The 13,931-nt window shown below is 37.0% G+C and overlaps 6 protein-coding genes across 6 annotated transcripts; 1 reads left to right on the top strand and 5 right to left on the bottom strand.

Moving 5' to 3' along the window:
• Positions 1–323: 323 nt before the first annotated feature.
• On the bottom strand, positions 324–3,176 carry FDP41_004204 (uncharacterized protein; the record flags this gene model as incomplete). The annotated part of the gene is made up of 4 exons (XM_044707594.1): positions 324–1,107; positions 1,179–2,022; positions 2,111–2,612; positions 2,685–3,176. The coding sequence occupies 4 exons, from the start codon at positions 3,174–3,176 to the stop codon at positions 324–326; spliced, it is 2,622 nt and encodes an 873-aa protein (XP_044561622.1).
• Positions 3,177–3,617: 441 nt separating this feature from the next.
• On the bottom strand, positions 3,618–4,232 carry FDP41_004203 (uncharacterized protein; the record flags this gene model as incomplete). Its single annotated transcript, XM_044707593.1, has 1 exon — positions 3,618–4,232. One exon carries the CDS (start codon positions 4,230–4,232, stop codon positions 3,618–3,620), a length of 615 nt encoding a protein of 204 aa, XP_044561621.1.
• A 344-nt stretch (positions 4,233–4,576) lies between these two features.
• Positions 4,577–5,162, bottom strand: FDP41_004202 (uncharacterized protein; the record flags this gene model as incomplete). The annotated part of the gene is made up of 2 exons (XM_044707592.1): positions 4,577–4,902; positions 4,964–5,162. 2 exons carry the CDS (start codon positions 5,160–5,162, stop codon positions 4,577–4,579), a joined length of 525 nt encoding a protein of 174 aa, XP_044561620.1.
• Positions 5,163–6,190: 1,028 nt separating this feature from the next.
• Positions 6,191–9,888, top strand: FDP41_004201 (uncharacterized protein; the record flags this gene model as incomplete). Its single annotated transcript, XM_044707591.1, has 2 exons — positions 6,191–6,634; positions 6,682–9,888. 2 exons carry the CDS (start codon positions 6,191–6,193, stop codon positions 9,886–9,888), a joined length of 3,651 nt encoding a protein of 1,216 aa, XP_044561619.1.
• A 32-nt stretch (positions 9,889–9,920) lies between these two features.
• FDP41_004200 (uncharacterized protein) lies at positions 9,921–11,799 on the bottom strand (the record flags this gene model as incomplete). The annotated part of the gene is made up of 4 exons (XM_044707590.1): positions 9,921–10,112; positions 10,167–10,685; positions 10,738–11,021; positions 11,076–11,799. 4 exons carry the CDS (start codon positions 11,797–11,799, stop codon positions 9,921–9,923), a joined length of 1,719 nt encoding a protein of 572 aa, XP_044561618.1.
• A 467-nt stretch (positions 11,800–12,266) lies between these two features.
• FDP41_004199 (uncharacterized protein) lies at positions 12,267–13,879 on the bottom strand (the record flags this gene model as incomplete). Its single annotated transcript, XM_044707587.1, has 3 exons — positions 12,267–12,594; positions 12,642–12,943; positions 13,037–13,879. 3 exons carry the CDS (start codon positions 13,877–13,879, stop codon positions 12,267–12,269), a joined length of 1,473 nt encoding a protein of 490 aa, XP_044561617.1.
• Between the last annotated feature and the right edge of the window lie 52 nt (positions 13,880–13,931).

The raw sequence follows: 13,931 nt of genomic DNA, 5'->3' as shown, positions 1-13,931 counted from the left end.
GGTGATGATGATATCCAACAACAATATTTAGAATTCTAAAAACCGCGGTTTGATAACAACTAGTCGCTTCTTGCTGGGAAGGAATAAGAGAATTTATGATTAATTTAAAAGAGTGGTGGCGTAATTCGTTACGTGTCTTCACCACAACAGCAACACGATATGAACACTCTCTCGGAGTCCACTCTGATGATCGAATATGAGTTGAAAATTTTTTAAATCGATTCTTCTCTTCGCCTTCACATTCAATCAAATTACAATTACAATCCAAACTGATGAACGAAAGTTGGTTTATGAACTCACGCGTCATTCAGTGTTCAGGACCTTCAGTATGTCTTGTTGCTGTTGATGGATTTCTTGCAAAGTTGTATCATTTGTTGTGTTGGTTTATCGTTTGGATTAATTTTCAAATATTGTTCGAACAGATGCAGAGCCTGAGAGGTATTGTTTTCCATGAACAAACTGCATGCCATATTGTACATATTCCATTCATCCTTTTTTTCAGCATCTGCCAGTTCATACATCCATTCATCTTCTGAGGATTGAAGGGAGAGTCCTAATTGATAGATGGAGGTGGGTTGTTCTGGATTGGGATGAGGGCGACTTGCCTCAAATTCTTGTGTGTTTGGTTGCTGATAGGAAATGTGGGTATCTTCAATGAAATTCTTAGTGTCCACATAGCGTGTCTGGAAGAGATTCAGACATGCATGTCTTACATTTTCAGAACATACAATAGGAATTTCGAGATTTTTAGCCACAGTAGTCATTGTGTTCAGATTGGTCTTGCCACTACTCAATAGTGTGAAAACTTTTGAATTGCTTGTTCCAACGTTACCGAGATAACATTCAGTGGCAAGAATAGCAAACCTAAAACTCATCATATTCAGTAACTCAGGTCTTCTTTGTACTGACTCTCGTGATTTCCATTTTGCGGTTTTGAGGTTCAATAATTTTTCCAAAAGAAGGTTGCAAAAAGAAGCTGCTTTCTCTTCGTGATTTGGTTGACCAGAGGTTGCATTGAAGGCAAGAATGAGAGATTCATATTCTAAGGGTGAAATTTGATTGGCTCCAGCTGCTCTGCTTACACTGTTCACTTGGTCGCAAACATCGCTTTTTCAGAAGTATTATCAAATAAATCACAACATTGAATGAAGAATGAACAAACCTCCTTACTAACCTACCTCAATAGAGAAACTGTTTCATTTGGTGTAATTGTATGAATCCATCCGTTCAATCCATCCAATAACAATTGAACCATTGTGACATATTTGATTTCCAAGTATAACGAGAATTTGTGATTTGCCTCTTTGGAAAATTGTATTTTCTTTTTGCTGTTTTTTTTCCCAAAAGAGCTTTGTTTCCCTGACGAAATGATTGAAAATACACGGTTTGATGACTGTTTCTCAATTACATTGTTTTGAGAACTTGAAGAGTTTGCTATAGGAGGTCTTTCTACATTATCTTGCAAACATTTTTCCACATCAGCTAATAGATGTGAGGGAATAAAACTCCTGTACAATTTCATTCTCTTAATCATCGAGGAAAACTGTTTTTGAAGAGCTCGGATTTCAAAAAAGTTACTAGGTGATATGTCCAAGTTATCTAGGTCCATATTAGCAACACTTTCAAATAGTTCTATCAAGTTATAGATCGGTGAGGAGATTTTTAAGGAGAAAATGACTGCCAAAATGATTCCAAGAACAACAATAACAATAGAAACTCCAACAGCAACAATTACAGCAATTGCAATAGGTTTCATGTAGGCCCATTGAGGTACTGTTAAAACTATTGTCCAATCAAGGTGCATGACACAAAGCCTGTAGACAATAATAAAGTATTGAGAGTCTTTGGTAGTTGTTAGAACATTACATTCAAGTTGTGAAAAATGGTTTAGGCTCAAGCTTGTGAGCGCTGTTTTTGAAAAGTAAATAATTTCTGAGTCATCGACATTGTTAAACGTTTTTCGAATTAGACTTCCATCTTTTGGATTCCATTCTGTGAGCTTAACATCAGCAAAATTGTCCACTTTCAAAATGATTGTCATGAATCAACAATAGTTCGAAAATGTAACTAGGAATAAATATTCAATTATTGTTTTAAATAGGAGACTTACGAGCAATCAAAAACTCAGTTGAGGTTTCAATAATAAAGCTTCTTGCATGACCTCCCATTTCTTCCGCGCTGTCTTTCAAAAACTTTGATATAGATCCTGTAGTCATGTCATTTCCATAATAAAAAGTAAAATTAGAATTCCGATGGTTGGATGAGTCATTATTTAGTTTTGGAACACAATTTACAAGGGAAATAAAAGTGTACATTCCCATGGCAGGATCTGCATAGCTCTCTGAAAACACTTGTTCTCCTGGATACTGGTTACAAAGAGATATCAAATTGCTCAAATCAAAAGAGCCAGCAACTTCATCTGGACGTTGATTTCGATTGCATTCTTTATGTGTGGAAAGAGGGGAGTCACAATAATAAATTTTCTGATTCTCTCGTGTGATATTGAAGAGAGCAGCTGTCTCATTGGTCCAAGAAATAATTCCAAAACAATAATTAAGCTCATCTCCAATATAACTCGAAATAGCAACTCCTCCGCTATTCTTTTGTCCAGACTGTTGAGGAAATACACAAATACGAAGTAAGCGAGTTCGTTACAATCTATATGTATCTCAATCGATACCTACCTTATAGGCGCTGTACATTTTCTTTTCAACCACTGGTCCATTATATATGTCCAAATCATCTCCAATGAGCTGTTGTTGAATATCCCGTGATGAGGCTGCAATTTGTTGAATGGTTTGTTCCACAAACCCTATAATGTTTCTGGCTTCGTAATCACGATCTTCGTTGCTCAAACTGACCAGTGTAGGACCAAAGGTCGAGAGCCATGTGGCCGACAGCAACACCACACTCACCACAATGAGAGTAGAGATGAGCATGATGAGGCAAAATTTGATGGATTTGAACAGTGATGAGGATAATGAATTTTCTGACCATGGTTCAGAAGCAGTCGTTGAGGAGGCCGTTACGGATGGTGCTTTATCCGTGGTATCCTCCTCCTGACTGTGCTCAATTCTTCGAATTTCAAAGGTTGAACCCGTTCCTTTGAGAGGAGTCTGCACAGAAGTGGATGATGGAGTCGATGTTATAGCAGGCTGAGGATATACTCGGGTCATTTTGTTCTTGGTTGAGACCGCGTTTTTTGAAAGTGAGTGAGATCAACTGATTAAGGCTTTCATGAACCAGAAAAACGTTAGTTTCGGTTTTCATGAGGACCAATTCGAGAAGAGTGGGCAATAAGGGACAACAAGTTTCAATATCCCGATTCTCCGTGGTGCTATGGATTCTCAAAGGAGTCCACTGAGATTCTTGAAGAAGAGTTGTCCAATAACTGGTCAAAAACTCTTCTTCAAGTGTTGACTATTCATTGGTTGTTTCTCTCATTAAAGTGTTGCAAAATGGAATGGTGAGGCTTCCTCCAACAACATTTCAAATTGTCAATAACTATCCATTTCCATATCAGTATGAGGTGTTCGATCACCTTCTACAAGTGTGGCTTGTCCATAAGGCTTGATTGGAGACATTTTTTTGTTTTTTTTTGCGAATTATGAATTTTATTACTGTTTAATACGCTTTAAATTTCTGTCACTTTCCAAGAAGGACTTGATCTTTTCAATTCCTTCAATATTCTTCTTGAGAATAGGCCATTGAGGAATTTCTTGAGTCACATTCACTCTGGACTCCAAAAATTGAAGAGCTTCATACAAGTAAAAATCAGCCCAAGAAATTTCACCCACCAAGTATCCACCATTCTTCTCCAAAGTTTGATTCAGTGAACCAAAAGTGACTCTAAGTGGTCCTTCGACAATCTTCTTAACTTCTTCCTTTTTGGCTTCTTCATCGGTGATGGCAGACAGAGCAAAGAACTTTCCCAAAACATCACTGATAGCCAAAATATACTCTTCAGAAAGAGTAGCCTTCAAACGATCCTCAGGATACAACTTGGTTTCTTGAGCTAAATATCTTGCAATAGCAATGGTTTGATAAATATCGACATCGTCATTGACCTTGAGGTATGGTAATTGGCCATAACGAGTGTTTGGCTTGAGTTTTGGCCATTCATCTTGACGAGGGACACCTGTGTACTTGTATTCAAGTCCACCATACTCGGCGATTAGCTTTAACAATTCTGCTCTTCCTGCAGCTGGAAAATACACAATTTCCAAGGTCATGATTGTGGGTGTTGTTGTGACTAAAAGGTCAGTTCAAGATTTTGTTTTGTTGAATGGTTCGGTGGCATTATCTCACGTGAGCACTTTTAAACCTGCACAGAGAAGAGAAGTGAAGGACAAATTATTTCTTCGAATGTCCTAGTTAGAAGAACTTGTAAGATCGTCCGAGCGAGCATTGGAAATGAGCACGCACTTTCCTGGCCCATCCGTCCGGATCAAAACTCATACGAGCTTGAATACGATTCCAGTATTTTCGTACCAAGCTTACAGTCAACTGTATTTACTCATGGGCGCCATTGAGGCGCTATCATTCATTATTTTACAGTTTACAATCATACATTGTTCTATGTTATAACTATTTCGTCTTCACTTGAATATTGCCATGATGTTGTCAGAATGTCCACATCAGAGAGTTTTTCGAGTGTTGGTGTTAATACAATTTTGTTTGCATGTGTCATTGTTTTTTGAACTTTTGCCAAAATCAATCCTTTATCGCAGCAAATTGCTAGAGTGAATGGCTCCTCCTCATCAATGGTCCTTTTACAACAAGCGTTCTTGGAGTACTTGTCGACTTCTAAAGACCATATACGACCACACTCTTTCGTTGTAAATGTATGTAAAACTTTAAAATTGTCAACATTAATGACATTGACTGTTGAATCTTCTCCACCTATTAACAAATTGTTCCATACAAATATACCAAAAGGTAACAATCTAACAAAATACCTTACCTGAAATAATTAAATCATGTTCAAAGATACATGATGAGATGTTGCGTGTATGAATATATGGAAATATCATGATACACTCAGCAGTTTTCCAGTTAAATATTCTCAAAGTCTCGTCGTCTGAACATGCGATTAACCAATTCATTTTCGCAAGATCCCTGCCTCTGTAAAAATCGACAATTAAGTCCGTCTTGAAATCCATCTAATGTTTGAATTGAGCTGTTAAGATTAAATATATTCTTCAGTGTGTTAACAAAATTGTTGGAACGAGGACTCTTTTGCTTTCTCTTAAATCTTTCATAGTGTTTTTGAAAATCAACTTCCCAAATTCTCACCGTTCGATCAAGAGAACAAGAGGCCAGAATGTTAGGGTTGTGTGGATTGACAGAAATCCACATCACGTAATGTAAATGTCCTGTCAATACCATTTCAGACTTCCAATCATTTTCCCAGTTGAAAACTCTAATGGTTTGATCGTCAGAGCATGAAATCAAATAGGGAAGTGTTGGATGGACGACCAATCATCTCAAATAATCTAAATGTGCTTTCAGTTCTCTTACAAGTGATTTTCTTTCATAATCATACACATAAATAAGACATGAATCTGATCCAACCACCAAACAATTAATTCTCTCAATAAATTTGACACATCTCAATGGACTACCTTTCGTATTGAAATCAATGATTTCCTTTTTTTGTTGTTTTTTAAAAGTTTGCACAGTTGCCACTCCCGTATAGAAAGCAGTCGCAATTCTCCCATCATGATGAAAGCAACAATTCTTCGCACGAACGTTTTTGTAAAGAATCTTGTCTGAAATTTGTACCTTTTGAACTTTGTTTTTAAGTGTGGATGGTGATGTCCGAATTGATTTGGATTGGTGATCCGTGATCTGTCTGTTGGATGTTTCCGCAGAATTGAAACAAGAAGTGAACAGGTTGAAGAGAAACATTCTCAAAATCGTTCCAGGTTTTTCAACAATTCTCAATGAATATTACAATTATTACAAAATAATAATATTTACAACGATGTGTGTGTGGTTTTCCAAACCAGCACCAATATTCTTTCTTTTTATGGAAACTATTAATAATTTTTTTCGGAATTAATTCTGGACGTGTCTTCAGGCCTGTGGATAGGATGGAAACCATCACACGATGATCGTCATCATTAAAAGCATCTATAATCTACCAAAAGAAAGCACTAATGACGACGAAAAAGCTTTGAAAAAAAAAATGGAGCCTCCTCAGCCGACTTTTTCCTTTCTTACGCTCATCCATCACTTGGTGAAGCAATCACATGATGAATTGAAAAGATGTGTGGTAGAAATAAAGAAGGTAATGGAGGCTAATGATCAGTCGACTCGAGAATCATCCGATAGGGAAGCTTTAATGAAGAAACAAATTTTGTATCAATACTTTCAGGAAACTCGGGAGAGGTTCATCCGATTACTTGTACTGTTGAGATGGTCAAAGAAATCAAAGAAGACCCTTGATAAATTAAACCAGGTGGCATCATCCATGGAGATGAAAGCAAATGCGTTTGATTTGGCTGCTTTTACGTTGTTTTTCACATCCAAAAAGGTTGGAAGCTTGATTGAACCAGTATTTGACCTTCCTACTGCGATTGATGTGTTGACAACTGGAACATATCCCAGACTTCCAAACATTATGCAACAGGTTTGTGTTTATAATTATGATATTGCAACGAACATTTTCAAATGTAGTTTCGAGGAAATTTACAAAATACACATGAGGATTTTACCACTAAAGACAAAGAAACAGCTGTGTCCAAACTAACAGATCTTATTTGTATGAAATTATTGCAATGTACCATACCATCAAATATGTTTGTAAATAAGTTGGAGAATGGACAAGTGAACCTCATTGCTGAGAATGAGTTTTCTATTATCATGACATTAAATCACAAACAAGAGTTGAGTAGTGGAAGCTCTGACGATGTCAAATACTTTTGGCAAATTATTTATTTGGATTTACTTGTCAATGAGGTTGGAGTTACTGTGAGTCCTTTATATGACGAGCTTATTCATGGAAAGCTTATTCCCGTGTTGCAAAAAAGACTTTATTTTCTTGATGAGTCTGACACGGGTGTCTCTTGTATGGTTGACCTTTATAATACTATTCATGCAGTGGTTGTAAGGATAGCAATGGATATTCTAACCAAACAAGCAAAACAGCTGCGATGGGGAAATGACGTTATAAGTTGTGATACATTTAATGACAATATTGATGAAGATCTTTCATTGTCGATCAAATATTGGCTCAAAGCTCCACCTATGGTAACTTTTATGGAAAAATATACATCAGCCGATCCTGGAGTTGTGGACGAAAAATCAACCCTCCTCAAAGAAAAGAGCGCTAGAAATGAGATTAGAATATTTGTGGACAAATCAAAACAAATAATTTTCGATTATCAGCCAAAATTGAAATTAGATTTTTCTCCACAACTTAATTTGTCCAAGATTAATCTAAGTCAAACAATTACAGAGTGCATATACGCTCATACTGTGGAAAGACTATGTTGCATTCGTAATCATCTTTTGATGGAAAGGATATTTGAAAATATTGTGATTCTTACTGATCCATCCACAAATCAAGCAGAGCTTTGTATTAACGTCTTTGAAGACTATATGCTTAGATTAAGTATTGATTGGAAAACTGGATATTTTCTCCTCTCTCTATCATGTGACGATCAAATGATAAACGTAGATTTCTCTGATATTCTCTACAGACTTAATAACATAGACATCAGAAAAGCCAAGTTTTCTCAGGTAATTACGGACGTTCTAGAAACTGCAAGAAAGCGTACAATCATTTATGCATACAAATCTGCAGCACAATTATTAGATTTAGAGGTATTTCCAACATTATTTGAAGGAGGCACGGGAACTTTGGACCAAACTATCTATTTTGGATTTCCTAACATCAGTACTGCTTTTATTCAAATTAAGGCTGTTGAATTTGCATACATGAGATCAAAACCATTGGTATCATGCCGAATAATTATCGAAAAACATCCAAAGCTAATCGATATCCCTGTTCCTTCATCTCTCTTTTTAGACGTTTATTCTCTCAATACAGACGAGGAGGATAATGAAAATATTGGTGAACCTAATTCTAAACGTGTGAAAAGAATGAAAAGTGCCGCATTCCAGAATACACTTGTAGCATTTAGACACATGAAGCAAGTGATTAACTCCACCAAGCACAAAGTTTCTTTTAGTACCATGTTGAGACAAGTCCAGTCATCATCCAAATTCTCTTTTGAATTAACAGATCAAGAATATGAAATGATCATTTTGCCAAATGAAAGTTGCGGACTGAGCTATTTCGACATTGATTACATTTCACTTTCGGTAGATGTCGACAATGCGCAATGGGTAGCAACATGCTACGAGAGAAAACCACTTCCTGTGATTATTCCACCAACTGTTGCTCCAAGCAACTATGTCAATGGTAGACTTACCTTCAAGTACAGCACCATTAGAAATTCTAAGAATATTTTCGATGATCTTTATCAAGATTTACTATCTGTAGATAAGATGTATCCACTTTCACTGCAATTAATTTATCCTAGTCCACATTTCGCAGTGCTTCTTGAACAAACTTGCAATATTGAGTGGGTTTCTCACACTAAAATACGTTTGGATTACGGAAAATCTGGATACAAGGCCATGATCAAGTGGGCTGAGAAAAAGTTTAAATTAGTTTTACATCCGACTTGTAGATTTGAATATGATCTGGAAGATTATTTAAACAAATCTGTTCGCTATGATCAATATGGAGAATCAATGTTCAAGTTGACCCAACTTTTACTCAAGTTTGTTCTTCCTTTGAATAAGCTGAAACAAATGTTATGGGAGAGAAATCCAACACAATGGTATTTAATTCCAAGAAGTGTGTCAGAATTTAAAGTCATTTATCAAACCACACTTTCTGACAAAGCCACTAACAGAGAGTTCATAGTTATTTGCAAACCCACTAGTGAGATTGAAATTAAGGAAATTCAAGCTCATACCACTAGTGGAGAAGTATTTCAAGTAACAGCACAATCATATGGTGATGACCTGGATCAAGCCATACTGAAGTTAAAGAGATATGTTGGTTTGACAAAAGTCCTTGACAATCTGCGAGCTGCTCTTTTATACAAATTTTATGCTAAAGTTGACGAAGGTCCAAAGTTAACGTTCGCCGCCCAGCATGGACCCATCTATAGTTACACATGCGAATACCAAGATTATGAACTCAAGATCACTCAGATGACACCAAAAACTCCAGTTCCAATCCTTAACGAAGCTGAAGAAGAGTTTTTAAAAGATGCTTTTACAAGGCGCTATCTTAATCCTGCACTTTATACTGGAGTTTTCTTATCAGGAGCATTTTACTCCAAATCCTTTATTCAAATTTTATTCTTGCCTTCATCTTTATTCAAAGATACTGTTCAAACCTGGTATGCACTGAAAGATAGAATTGATTTTGTGTTTTTTTTGCCATATCCTCTTCACACGTCTAGCTCACGGCACTTGTATGATGTTAGTAAGGCCTCTGGTGAATTGCGTGTTCCAAAGGTGTTTGCAAATCAAATCACTCCTCAAATTTCAATGATTGAAACTGATAGCAGCACGACTACACCTGCAGCACGTTTCTTTGTAAGAGTCTATATTCAAGACGACTATGTTGATTTGCCAATCGAGTTTTCTCAAAACACTGCTGACCCAGTCAAATTTAAGTTAGCTAATGGTGACTCCAACACCACTATTACAACTGCTGGCTCTAGTATCATTGAACAAGCCCAAAAACATCCTACACCGGGCTCTTCAGTGGATAATCCATTGTTCAGGTTATTAAGCTACATATTGGATCATTGCACAATTCAGCAGCTCATGGACATGCCACCTTGTCCGAACAAATAACAATCACTATAGTAGAATGATAGTATTTGCATTTATTTCACCTTAATAGCATCCAAAAATAAGCGCTCATCTTCTTGAAGCTCATCCTCATTAATTGTAATTACAAATGAAGATTTCGAAGATTCTTTTTGTTTCTTCTTCATCTCCAGTCGTTTTTGGGCTTGTTCACTTTCCTTTCTGTTGTCAACGAGAGCTCTTTCTCTCTTTGTTTCTCGCTCCAACATCTAATAGAACATAGTTAAATCCAACTTTGAGAATTGAATTTCAAAAGTACTTACATTGTTGATGTATTCCTTTTCCTCGAGCACTTGCTGTTTGTCCTCTCCTCGCAAACCTTCGCTCACTTCGAGCAACCTAGTTGATCCATCCCTTCCTCCAACTGCGATATATTTACCATACATGCTCAAGCAATGAAGTCCTTGATCTGATAATCTAATCGATAACAATGGCTTATTTTGCTTGTATAAATAATCCCACACATCGAGAGTTCCATCCATCTTTGTGGTATAAAAGACACCTGGCCTAGAAGGGCTCCATTGACATGACGTGATGTAACTGTCGTCATACCTCGTTGAAATAATTGGATCATTTGAAATATCTTCATTCCAAATCTTGATGGTCCAATCGCCGACTGTCATAAAGTATTTCTGAAGGAATGGATTTCGTTGAATGGAATATATTGGTCCATGGTGATGGTGTTGTCCATAATAAACTTTATCTACAGCTGTTCCCTTATTCTTTCTTCTTGTACAGCTAATAACAGCACCTTGTTCTGTTCCTATCATGAATTTTGTTGGCTGTGTACAACATTTTTTTTCGGAAACTACATCTTGAAATGAAATAACTTACACTGTATGAAACATCATAGTCAATGGACTCTCCTCCTAGTAAGCCCTGCAGTTTACACTCGGCATTCTTATCGTCAGGAATTCTTAATTCCATAGTTTCAGAGTCAACTGGATTTGACAAATTTCGAGTGTCCCATGTCAGCACTTGACCGTCTGTGGATGTGGTGATGAAAAAAGTGGCGCTCTTGCTTTGAATCCATTGTAAATCATAAATTGGATCTCTATGACTAGTTTTTAGGTCTGAAATTAACACTTCCTCACCCCCCTTTCTGGTGTCAAATATACCTAATATGATGATGTTTAAAGTTAATCAGCTTGCAAATGAACGCTCATACTTACAAACAACGCCATTGTAGCAACCGCCAGCAACTATGTTATTATCTTTAGGATTATATCTTATTGAAACTAAGTGAGAAGAGGGAGTTAATGTTACATCAGGTTCGTTGGCATTATTGACATCCCAAATATAGGCGTTTGTTGGAATTTTCTTGCTTGAACTTTGGAAATCTAGGTTAGCATACGCAACGGCCAGTTTTGAGCCGTCACTAGGAAGCCAAGAAATCTTAGAGACTGTTCGCTTGTCTTGACATGGATCTTTGAACACGGATAATGTTTTTACCATGGATCGCTCACTGCCGAAATCCAAAGTCTTTTCTTTAAAGTAGCTGCCAAAAATGTTAATTGAATTGTTCTGTTGAATGTAGTACTCTGCTGAATCCCTTAATGCAATGAATGAGTTCAAATCCTCAATGTTGTTTTCGATTTTTTTGATATATCTCTCTTTGCTCGATAATTTTGCTGTGTCGACATCTTTTGGCCATCCTCCTTCGAGGTGATTCATTCCTTGCTCTTTTGATTCATGAGTTTCGGTATTGGTAAAGTGATCAGATAATTCTGCCACAGCTTGAACACCAACCGCTCTTGGTTCTCTGGTTATATATTTTGCCTTGTATTCCTCGCTCGGTTTGATATCAATGATCGTTTCGGGCTCGGTATCTACAAAATGACCACAGTATCTTCCAAATTGCCTTCTCGGCTTTTTGTATACTGTTACAATGTCCATTACTAACGATGATAATCAATACTTTAGGAATTGGATTGTGTGCGTGGTGCTTTCTCAATTTCAAAATTAATTCTTAGATATGTTCCAAAATTTGATTCCCTCGACAAAGTCAATGATGAAGATGGGAGCGAGAGAGAGTTACTCTCTTCTTGTATTTTTATTTTGCTGTTGGTGCGCAATTCCCGCCTTTTTTGTAGTTTTGATCATTCGAAAGAAAATAAATTTTACAATATGAATATATATAAAAACTTTAGTGTGTTTTAATTAGAGTATAGTATTATAACAGTTGTAGTTTTCTCAACATTTCGCCAAATGCACACGAAGCTTCTCTCTCTTGAGAAAATCTAACCTTGATTTGAGGAGGAATGATTCATTCTCACGCTGTGGATCAACAGTCTGTGTTGTGCAATGACGGAAGAAGAAAATCGGCAAATGGGTGGTGGTGATGATGCAGATCTAATCTCTCTCTATTTAATCCTGAGAAAGTGAATGAACCCATCTTTTGAATTTCCTAGCGTTGCAATTATATGTTCGTCCTTATTATTGCTTGAATTCAGGAAACTTGAAACATTGGAGGTGGAAGTGGAAGCAGACGAAAAGTCATTCCTTAATCCCGTGTTGCACTTGCTATTACCAGCAGTGAGACCTCTGATTTTGTCATAGCTATTGGAACGAACGTGGTTAATGATTCTTCTTCTTGTCGTTGGGGACGGCTTTTGGTAATTTACATGATGTGGTTGAAAAATTTCATTCACCTTTCGGGAATCCTGTACAAAATAGTTCAAAAATTGAATTCTGTATTGAAACAAACTCTTTAGCGAAGTCTATTTATCCATACTTACTTGGTGTTGGTTGGTATGGTCCAATAAGACGATTGAGCTTGTGTATGGTGTCCGCCCATTGGTTGTTGTTGTTGTTGAGTGCTTAACATGGTGACATTTTTCTCTCGACACTTTTGCTTCACATCAAACATGATCTTAGTTTTGAACATCACCAACAAGGGATGAATGGACAAGATATGGGACATTATTAAACATTGAAGCAGCAAATTCTTGCTCAATGAATTTAAAAAGTTCCAATTCCATTCTCCAATGACCGATCGGAAGTAGGATTCGCTGCTGCTACAATACACCATACCCTTTCCCTGTAGGCGTAATTATAGCCAATTATAAGCGGACGCAACAGAAGATCTGATTTGAAAAACCAAAAGTTGCTTATAATCGACGAAAACACTTACCTCCAAATCGCTTTGTATAAATTCTCGATGCTTGCTGTAATGTTCACACCACTTGATCAAATGCTGAAACACCTCTGAAGAAAACACAACACACCCTTCGAGAGTCACTTTTGGGTATGAACTCGAAGACCCTGTTGAAACAACAGGACTCGATGGAGAATCTTCAGGATAGTCAATCGCAAAGTGAAAACAAAAAGGTATTTGCAATTCAATGGTCTGTGGTTTACAAGGTTCTATTCTCCTTTGAATGCAAGGTATCAGGGAGCATGCATCTTGAGAAATTGTGAATACCCTTTTTTCCTTCGATTGATCATAATCCAATTCAGAATTGTCGTATCGAGCCACAATCCTAACGTCTGAAAAAGCTATGATTTCCTGTGAATCAATATACCGTTTTAACATTTTGTGAATCAAACGTTGACGAATACAATCGTCAAATACCCACTCAATCTTAATTGTTTTAGGATATGTGAGATTGGAATGAAAGAAAGATTGGCTTTCCCTATCCTTGTAGCATTGAATGTGAATGTGTTTGAGAGTAATGTCATTCGAAGAATCATGATCCTCTCGTGACGATTCACAAAGGGCCACATGGTCTTCAAAGCTTAGATTGTCTTGTGTACTGCTGGAAGCCGATGGTGAAGCGATGTATGTGCCCGATGTGAATTTGTTTGGTTGTGTTGTTGTTGTCGATGAAGAGGAGGGTGTGGTTGGTGTTGATAACATGGGCGATAATTCCAAGCTGTTGTCATATGTCATTCCATTTTCATGCTGGTTGTCTTCAGTATTTTCGTGGTGGGGCATGCAATTCAATAAGGAGTTCTTCAGCCGTTTGAGATACATATGTTGATCGTTTTTTTGTGTGTAGAAGAATGGAGTAGAATGATCGTCGGTT

This window comes from Naegleria fowleri (assembly GCF_008403515.1).
Source record: "Naegleria fowleri strain ATCC 30894 chromosome Unknown tig36, whole genome shotgun sequence".
NCBI classification, from domain to species: Eukaryota; Heterolobosea; class Eutetramitea; order Acrasida; family Naegleriidae; genus Naegleria; species Naegleria fowleri.
The sequence above is the reverse complement of the archived record's forward strand: the minus strand, read 5'-3'. Positions and strand labels throughout refer to the sequence as shown.